Here is a 9,100-nt window from a genome sequence, read left to right as displayed (position 1 = left end):
GGATTCCAGGGCAGTGCTCCCGCCCCCAGCCGAGGATTCCAGGCAGTGCTCCCGCCCCCAGCTGGGGATTCCAGGGCAGTGCTCCCGCCCCCAGCTGGGGATTCCAGGGCAGTGCTCCCGCCCCCAGCTGGGGATTCCAGGGTAGTGCTCCCGCCCCCAGCCGGGGATTTCAGGGCAGTGCTCCCGCCCCGGGGGGAACTGACTTGATTTTACACACCTGACTCATTCTCAGCAATTATGCATTTCCTTTTAGTTTCTTCTCTGCGGAAAATTTCCATTCTCCTGACAGTTTACCAATTCTTGGTGCTTCTCTTGTTTTTCTCCAAAGATGACCTGCGGGCCCCCGGGCAACAAGACCGTGTGTGAGGTTGACGCGGTGCTGGCAGACGTGGGGCAGCACGTGTACCAGTGGGTGTACACCGCGAGCATGGTGTCCATGCTAGTGTTTGCCATCACCAAAGGCTGCGCCTTCACCAAGACCACACTGAGGGCGTCCTCCGCGCTGCACGACAGTGTGTTTGACAAGGTACGGCCGCCAGGCGCATCCTGTTGCCCAGGCCACAAGGTTTTTTGACACTCATTGTGTGCCAGGCACTGTGCTGGGCTCTGGGGACAGACACAGCCATCATGGAGAGTGTAGCCTAGTCTGGGAGGAGTGTCCCAAGTAGCTCAGTACCAGCCATGAAGGCAAATTCCGGGGAGCTGTGGGGTGTGTCACCAGCCTTCAGGCTGGGCTGCGGGTGGAGGTGGAGGAGGCCACTCTGGAGCAGAGTTGTGCAGGCCAAGAGGGCGTCTCCTGCCCCAAAGAGCCCAGAGCACAACAGGGGCCCGGAGAGGTACTTCTAGCCCCTCCTCATTCTGCTGCTGTGGTGGGCGGCAGCCACTGGCGTGGGCGGCCTGGGCACAGCGTGTCGGTGGGTTCCACGCCTTGGGGTAAAGAGACTGAGTGGAACTTAGCTTCCTATTGCCCTGGGGCACCAAATTTCTCCCTCCTCCAAAGGCACCAGCCTCTCCCACCCCCAGATTTGGGGGGCAGGCCTGCCCTGGGGGCTCTCCCTGGACCTCCTCACAGAGGCCGAATCTCCTGCATTCACCCTCATTCCTGCTGGCTGCGAGAAAGGGAGCATTCTCCCTTTCTCAAGGTCGCCTGACCAATGCTTCGTGCCCTGGAGAAAAGGTCAGGCCCTGTGCTCACGATTCTAGGGTAGCCGGGGTTCACCAAACGTGCGCCTTGACTTGTCGGAGACTCTCTGCTTTATCCACAGATCTTAAAGAGCCCAATGAGCTTCTTTGACACAACTCCCACTGGCAGGATAATGAACCGTTTTTCCAAAGACATGGACGAGCTGGATGTGAGGCTGCCGTTTCACGCGGACAACTTTCTGCAGCAGTTTTTTATGGTGATATTTATTCTCGTGGTATTGGCTGCTGTGTTTCCTGCTGTCTTTCTCGTCGTGGCCGGCTTTGCTGTGGTCTTCCTCATTCTTTTACGGTAGGTCTATGCACTATTTAAAAAGGAGGAAACAACATGTGCTTGCTCTCACACACACACACACACACACACACACACACAGGGTTCACTATGCACGATGACCGGGTACATGTCAGGTGATATCGAGCACTTGCTGTCTTCTCTGATGGAGAAGCACATTGATTTTTAGCACTTACTAAACGCCAGGTGCTGTGCTAAGTGCTTTGCATACATCTGGCATTCTAGCCTCTGAGCAACCCTGAGACGTGGAAATTATTGGGGGTTAAGGCGCTGGTTGCAGGCCAGGAAACTAGTAAGCAGGATTGCTGTCTGTCTGCTGATATCTTCTTAACCAGGGGCTGCGTCATTCCTCCTGCTGGAGCAGAGAGAGGAGACCTATCCTCGGTCACTCTGCGCTTTGAGAAATCGACGTGGTTAGAGAAAGGCCCCAGGCAGCTTTGCGCAGGGGATTCTTGCCGTGGCTGTGCACACCCGTCCTGGCAGAAGCAGGATGGTGGCGATGATCCCAGCCTCCCAGCAGACCCGGCCCCTCCATCCCTAGGGTGAGCTGGGCTCCCAGCAGAGAGCATGGTGGATCTTGAGTGAGGGCAAAGCATTGCAAATCGGAAAACTTTGCGTTACAGCTCCTGCTCTGCCACAAAACTCACTGGGGGATCTTGGGGACGTCAGAGGAATGCTGCACCCCTCAGTGTCCGCTCCCCAAAGTGATGAACACTGAAGTACACGCCTCACCTGTTTCAGAGAGCACGTCACGAGGCTCAAATGAGACTACACGCTTACAGATTAAAAATGGACTAAAGCGCTATGCAAGAGTATCCATAAAAATCAGTAACAAAAAACAATCATTTATTATGCTCCTAGATGTGCCCAGTCCTGGACTGGACATTGAGGATCTTAAAGAAAGTCCCCCAAATTATAAAAGCTTCCGCCCATAAGCCCGGAACCTGCCTCCGCCTGTGAATAGGGCTGTTTGTTTTTGCCCAGGGACACCACATTGAGATCCGGGCTTCGGAAATATTGCCTTGGCCACAGTGTGGAGGAGGGTGGAGCCCCCAAAGATCAGGGCCGGCTACGAGGTACAGTCTGTGTGAGGTGACGAGGACCAAACAAACATAAGCAGGAACAGAAAAGAATGGCCTCGAGAGCCGCCTCCAAGTCCAGGGCAGTGTGGTCAGGGTTTCGTGATTGGCGGAGTTTGGGTGCTGGGAGATGCAGAAGGCCAAGGCGGTGCCGAGGCGGGAGGAGAAGCAGTTGGGTAACGAAAACCGCGGGTTCCGTTGTGGGTGTTTCAAGTCCGTTCATCCAGTGCGCAGACGGCGCCGGCTACCACGGCAGACGTGGGTGGGGGATGCGGCTGGAGAGCCGTTACCTGGCCCCTCTGGGAGCTGGCATGGCCGTGGGAGGTAGCACCAGTGCCCGCGGAGTCAGGAGGGCGAGACTCTCGCTGCAGTCTCCCGCTGGCCCCGTGGCGTCTCCGAGAAGGAACACGTGGCCTCCGTCTCCAAACTCAAGGGCTTATTGAGATGACCAAATAAAAATCATTTCTGAAAGTCCTTTACAAAGATACGAGCATGTCCTGGATGTCAGTTCTCAAAACGGGTTCCCCGGGCTTGTGTTCAGTTTTGTAATCGCTCTGTTTGACACTGCTCCTGTCCGTTCTCTTGTTTGTGCTGTTGGTTTACTTAGCAAAAGCTCTTGCTCACCGCGCTCCCCAATTCCTGCTCCCAAGACAAGACAGACCAGAGCTGGTCCTGGCCAAGTTATCCAAAGGTTTCCAACCAACTTGCTTGAGCTCTGAACTCATGAGGTTTCCCTCCTTGTTCACCGGAGTTAGTTTGAGCTGAGAGGCAGGAGGCCTGATCGTTTTCTCTCTCACGGGCCAGCCGGCTAGTGTGCCTCGGAGGTCCCGGAGTTCCCACGTGAAGGGGAGCGGCACCCTGTGGGGGGTTTGGTCTTAAGTCAGTTCCTGCGGCTATTACATAGTGATGTTTGTTCAAAATGACCTTCGCGTTGCCTTTAGAAAGGCTGCACGTTGCCAGTGGATGCACTGGGTTTTCCTCCAGAGTTACAACAGATCACTTTTTCCCAAGCTGGGCACCAAAAAGTGGTTGGCTTCTACTCAGGGGCGGCGCCGTGCAAGAAATTCTGGTCTTTGAAGACTGGAATCACATCTCGTGCAGCGAGACATCCCTGCCATGAGACGCAGGAGTGAGACCACGCGAAGGGGAGACTGTGGTTTCTCAGACTCTCCCACGCCTGGGTCCGCACCCCAGAGAAGACTGGCCGACCCGGCCCGTCCCCAGCCAGGCCTCAGGGTCTCTGCCTTAAACTCGGTCTCGCGTGCCGGGCCGGCCCGCTGGGACTGCACTGTGAGCCCTCGCACCTGTCAATTTTCCCGCAGCGTTTTCCACCGAGGCGTCCGGAAGCTCAAGCAGGTGGAGAACGTCAGCCGGTCGCCCTGGCTCTCGCACATCACCTCCTGCATGCCGGGCCTGGGCGCCATCCACACCGACGACAAACTGGACGAGTGCGTCAGCAGGTGAGCCCTGCGCCGGGCCCCTGAGCCTGAGCCGGAGGCGCAGGAACAGACGCGTCTCTGGCTGTGGGAGGGAAGTCTGGGCTTTGGGACTGGCCGCAGAGGAGGAGCTGGCCGAGGCGGGGAGGAGCGCGCCAGGACACGCCTCTTCCCAGAGCCTGGGGCCCCAGGAGACGGGAGTGAGCGGAGCTCCTTCAGTGACAGCCCCAGAATGTGACTTCCGCCATCAGAAATCAATTCAGGAAAATAGGGCAAAGCAAAAAAAAATCACTCATAAGTCCCAAACCCCAATCCTATTAATATTTTCATATATTTCCTTCCAATCTTTTTTTGTTGGTCTATTCATGGGGTTTTCTTTTTCTTAAGAATTTATAATCATTTTTTAAAAGTTTACTTAACATTTAAAACAAACATTTGACATATTATTTTATATTCTTCATCAAAATAATTTGTAAAGGCCACATTTCACTTCAATTAGTGTTTCCTTCTTTTTAAAATGTGGGGACTAGATTAGTAAATTTCTCTGGACGTCTACAAAATTCAACATGAAATGTATCGGCGACAGCAGGCTCGCCGCAGTGACAGCCCCGGACCTCAGGGACTTCACACGGTGAATGTTCATTCTTCCTCAAGGCACAGTTGTTGAGGGTCTGTGGGGAAAAAGGGTGGGGATTCGGCCTGCACTAGGCACTGTCTCTTTCCGTCTGGGGCTCTTCCATCCCAAAGGCCTTGGGGTCTTCTCCAGGACGCTCTGCGTGTATCTGGAAGACAAGGGGAGAGGGCAGGAGGGGGACCCATGGGAAATTTCTATGGTTCAACCCCAGCAAAGCGTGTCAACATTCCTGCCATCGGTTGGCCAGATCTCAGACCCTGGGCTCACCTGAGTGCAGGGCAGGCTGGGAAATGGAGTCCAGCCGTGTCCACGGGAGGACAAGGAAGTGGAGTTTGGTGGCCCTGTAGCAGTCCGTCCCACACAGATGTTCTTTTTCCTGTCTTTTCCTTCCTTAGAAAGCTAACACGCTCCTCAATGTTTGCATCTAATTTTTGTCTCTCGCTCTCCCACATCACCACCCAGAATCTCAGTGTAATGTGACGTCACAACTTGTCTTTAGTTCAGTCAGCGGCTAGTCCTGTTCCTAGTGTGATCTGAACGTCATTTGTCCAGAGTCCTGTATCTCATGTAGAGCCTTCCGATGTCCTGGCCATGGGGAGAGTCCCCGGGCTGTTCGTCTACTCACCCATGGCAAAAAAACAAATCCAAGCTTTGTGTTCCTGCAGGTCTTCCTCCAAGATTCCCAGGAGAATCCCACAGAAAGCCGAGCAGGATGAAGGGGCTTCCCCTTCTTTTAATATTTTCTTTCCAGAGGGCTTGGGCTTCCTGATGTGTATGGCTTTTGCCACCGACAAAAATTGCTGCAGCATTAAAAATAGAAAAGATTTGAGGTCACTTTCCAATTTGATCTCAGCTGGTGATTTTGTTTCTGCACAAGCTAACCGACCACACAGATGAGAAAGAAGGGAGATGACTTCTAAGCCATTTAAGCTGTCGGTTGAATTTATAGGCCGCAGGGCTGCATGACAGAACAACACAGTGTTGGGAAGAGTATCTGGACTGAGCTCTGGGGAAAGCAAGTCAGATTGGAACGGAAAGAAGGAGGCTGTGGTACAGCCCAGGCCGCTGGCCAGAGGTGCCCCCAGGCGGATCCTCGCAGGACTCAGGACGGGGCGGAGCAGCGATGCCCAAGAACGTTCACGACCGGCCAGGGACTGTCACTCCCTAGGGGTTAAACTCTGAAAGGTTTTTATTTTTTCCCGATAATTTCTACCAGTTGTTCTGATGAAGCCTCTTTCCCACTGGGTGAGGGACCCCTCGGTGGAGGTCGAATCTGATGTCTCCTTTGGTTAATGGTTAGTTCAGTCCGGTTGAAATTTCAGTCTTGAATATGTTCAAGTCACAGCTTTCTGTTCCCCTTGGAGGCTTGGTGTGGCAAGGCTGTGCGTGCTGTGTGTGTGTGTGCATGTGTGTGTGCGTGTGCGCGTGTGCTGTGCGTGTGTGCATGCGTGTGCGTGTGCTGTGCGTGTGTGCTGTGAATGTGTGTGTGTGCTCCCGTGTGTGCGTGTGTGTGTATTATGTGGTGTGTGTGCATATGTGCTGTGTGTGTGCATGTGTGTGCTGTGTGTGTGCGCGTGTGTGGTGTGTGCTGTGCGTGCGTGCTGTGAATGTGCGTGTGTGTGCTGTGTGCGCACATGTGCATGTGTGTGCGCGTGTGTGTGCATGTGTGTGGTGTGCGTACGTGTGTGTGCCCGTGTGTGTGCCTGTGTGTGCATGTGTGTGTATTATGTGGTGTGTGTGCATGTGTGCGTGCGTGTGTGCTGTGTGTGCATGTGTGTGCTGTGTGTGTGCATGTGTGTGCTGTGTGTGTGCGCGTGTGTGGTGTGCGTGCATGTGCGTGCCTGTGTGTGCATGCATGTGTGCTGTGAGCATGCGTGTGTGTGCTGTGTGTGTGCATGTGTGTGCTGTGTGTGTGCGTGTGTGCGCGTGTGTGCTGTGTGTGCGCCTGTGTGTGGTATGTGTGCATGTGTGCATGTGTACGTGTGTGTGCTGTGTGTGCATGTGTGCGCGCGTGTGGTGTGTGTGCGTTTGTGCACCTGTGTGTGGTGTGTGTGCTGTGTGTGTGTGCTGTGCATGCGTGTGCGCACATGTGCATGTGTGTGTATGCGTGCGTGTGTGCTGTGTGCGCGTGTGTACATGTGTGTGTGCGTGTGAGTGCGCATGTGGTGTGTGTTGGGGGGCGGGCTTGCAGTGGGGAGCACCGGCCTGTTCCCCTAAACCCCTCTCCCTTCTCTCTCAGCCTGGTCCTCAGGGGCTGGCCAGGGGAACGGGGAGGGCGGGCAGGACACAGGCTCAGGCAGCCGCCACCCGCTTCCTTGTGTCTGCTCCATCGCTGCGGGGAACGGCAGTCGGGCCCCAGCGGGCCCAGAGCCCCGCAGCTCTGCTGGGCATTGCTGCGTGAGTGAGACTCGCTGCATCTTCAGTGGGTTCTGCCGGCAGCCCTCACGCTGCGTCCGTGTGCCGTGGCGGCCCCTGCCTCACGCCGAGGAAGACCATAGCCCCAGATGTCGTCTTCCCTCTGCGCTCTCCGCTCTAGGAGCCGCTCATTCCCAGAGGATGAACTCCAGGGTGGGTCCCGCCCGTCTCCTGGCTGTGGCATCCCTCCGTCACCCTGCGTGTGCCCCTCCCCTCAGCAAGCCCTCTGGCTTAGGGGACACGCGGCAGGGAAACAAGATGCCAGATTCCTCTCCGTGGGGAGACTCCCCGCTTGACAAGCAGTTATCTCGAAACTTCTATCTCTGATACAGGGCGGGGAGCCAGGCACGCGGCTCCTGCCCTCCTCTAAAGGCGATCTGCTCCACGCCACACTGCCTCCCTCCTTGTAGAGCGAGGGGACCGGCTGTCAGCTCCACGGCCTCTGCGGAGTGGCTGACTCCGAGGCGGGGTCCTTTGGCTGAGTGCGAGGTCCTCGGCGCCTTTTCTTCCCAGCGGCGGGCTCCCGTTGTCAGTTCTGGGAAAGACAGGAAGAGCCCACTTAGCGCCACACTCCGCTGCCGCGTGGGATTTCTCAGAACACGTGCGAATCAAAGGTGTCCGCGGTGGCAGATGTAAAGAGCGTAGATACGTATAGCTGCATGCTACCTTCTGTGAGCGTCTGCTACTGATTAAACCTTCCCTTGCCTCACTTCTCCAAGCCCAACCCCAAGTCTATGGAAGCACAAGCGGATCTTCTACTTTATCTAATTTTCTTAATTTTAGGTTTAAGATGCTAAATGACAGAAACTCCAGCCACCTCCTCTACTTCAACTGTGCTCTCAGGTGGTTTGCCCTAAGGATGGATTTCCTCATGAACATCGTCACCTTCATTGTGGCCTTGCTGGTGACCCTGAGTTTCTCCTCAATCAGTGCTTCGTCCAGAGGCTTGTCATTGTCTTACATCATCCAGGTAACAACTGTGCAAGGCTGGGCCTGGCCCGGAGGCTCTGGATAGAATATCTCAGGGAGTGTGCGTTTGGATGGACATAACGAAAAAAAGCCAACTCAAATAGGTTTAAACAATAAAGGGAGCTTAGCTCACATCATTCAAAAGTCAGGCAGTTGTGTGGACTTCAGGCACAGTTGGATCATGGCGCTTTGCCTTGCCCTCCCCTTGTGATGGCTTCCCTCATAGCCTCTGGGATCTACAGCAGGAAGAAAGCACGAGGAAAGCCTTTCCTGCCCTAGCCACTGAGCAAAAGCCCTGAGCTTTCTCTTATTGGATTACTTTAGACATCCCAGAGCTATGGTTTGACGGATTGGGATAATTGATTGAGGCTAATGGATGGAGTCACACAGCTGCTCCACAGTGGGGGAAGGGAAATGAATGCTGGACAGGAAATCACAATGTCCTTGGCAAATAATAACTGACTTTTCTTCTTGGTTTTGTTTTTCTTTCTTTTTAATAACAACAAAGATGAATGTGGCACTGACTATGATTGGCTTTGGGCACTGTTCTTTACCTAAATTAATTCAGTTACTCTCCCACAACACTATGATACTGCCATAACCCCCATTTTGCAGATGAGGAAACTGAGGCCCAGAAAGACTTGCCCGAGATCATGCACCTGCCATGTGTGAGAGCTGGGATTCGAACTCAGGCCATCTCTCCTGGTTGTCTAAATCCTGTTCCTTGATATATGCCTCAGTTTTCTTTTTGGAAACTTTTCTGGTGTGGTCCTTATCCTTGTTGCTCTGAAACTCTAGGGCTATGTGTCTGAATGTGGGCCTTTTTTTCATATAGTCTGTTTGATGCTTTGGGTTCTTTTACATTAAAGTCAAATCTCTCTTTAGCTTGGAAAAATTTATCCTTTTTCTACTTTATTTTGACAATTCCTCGTCTCTGTTTTTTCTTCGTGTGACTTATGTTGGTTGAATGTTGGATTTCTTGCATCAATTCTATGTTACTTTTCGTTTATCTAAAAGTTTCCATTTTCTTGTCTTTTTCTCTTTATTCTCGGAATTTTCCTTAGCTTTGGCATTC

The 9,100-nt window shown here is 53.6% G+C and overlaps 1 protein-coding gene across 1 annotated transcript in view; it reads left to right on the top strand.

Moving 5' to 3' along the window:
• ABCC12 (ATP-binding cassette, sub-family C (CFTR/MRP), member 12) overlaps positions 1 to 9,100 on the top strand; it is an 85,207-nt gene that overhangs the window by 63,039 nt on the left and 13,068 nt on the right. Inside the window, exons 21-22 of the mRNA XM_012655009.1 lie at positions 3,894 to 4,031; positions 7,870 to 8,026. Coding sequence (XP_012510463.1) covers positions 3,894 to 4,031; positions 7,870 to 8,026 — 295 coding nt within the window. The remainder of the gene's footprint in view (positions 1 to 3,893; positions 4,032 to 7,869; positions 8,027 to 9,100) is intronic.

Source organism: Propithecus coquereli, unplaced genomic scaffold, assembly GCF_000956105.1.
Source record: "Propithecus coquereli isolate 6110/MARCELLA unplaced genomic scaffold, Pcoq_1.0 Scaffold458, whole genome shotgun sequence".
NCBI classification, from domain to species: Eukaryota; Metazoa; Chordata; class Mammalia; order Primates; family Indriidae; genus Propithecus; species Propithecus coquereli.
This window is presented reverse-complemented; position numbering and strand designations above follow the sequence as displayed.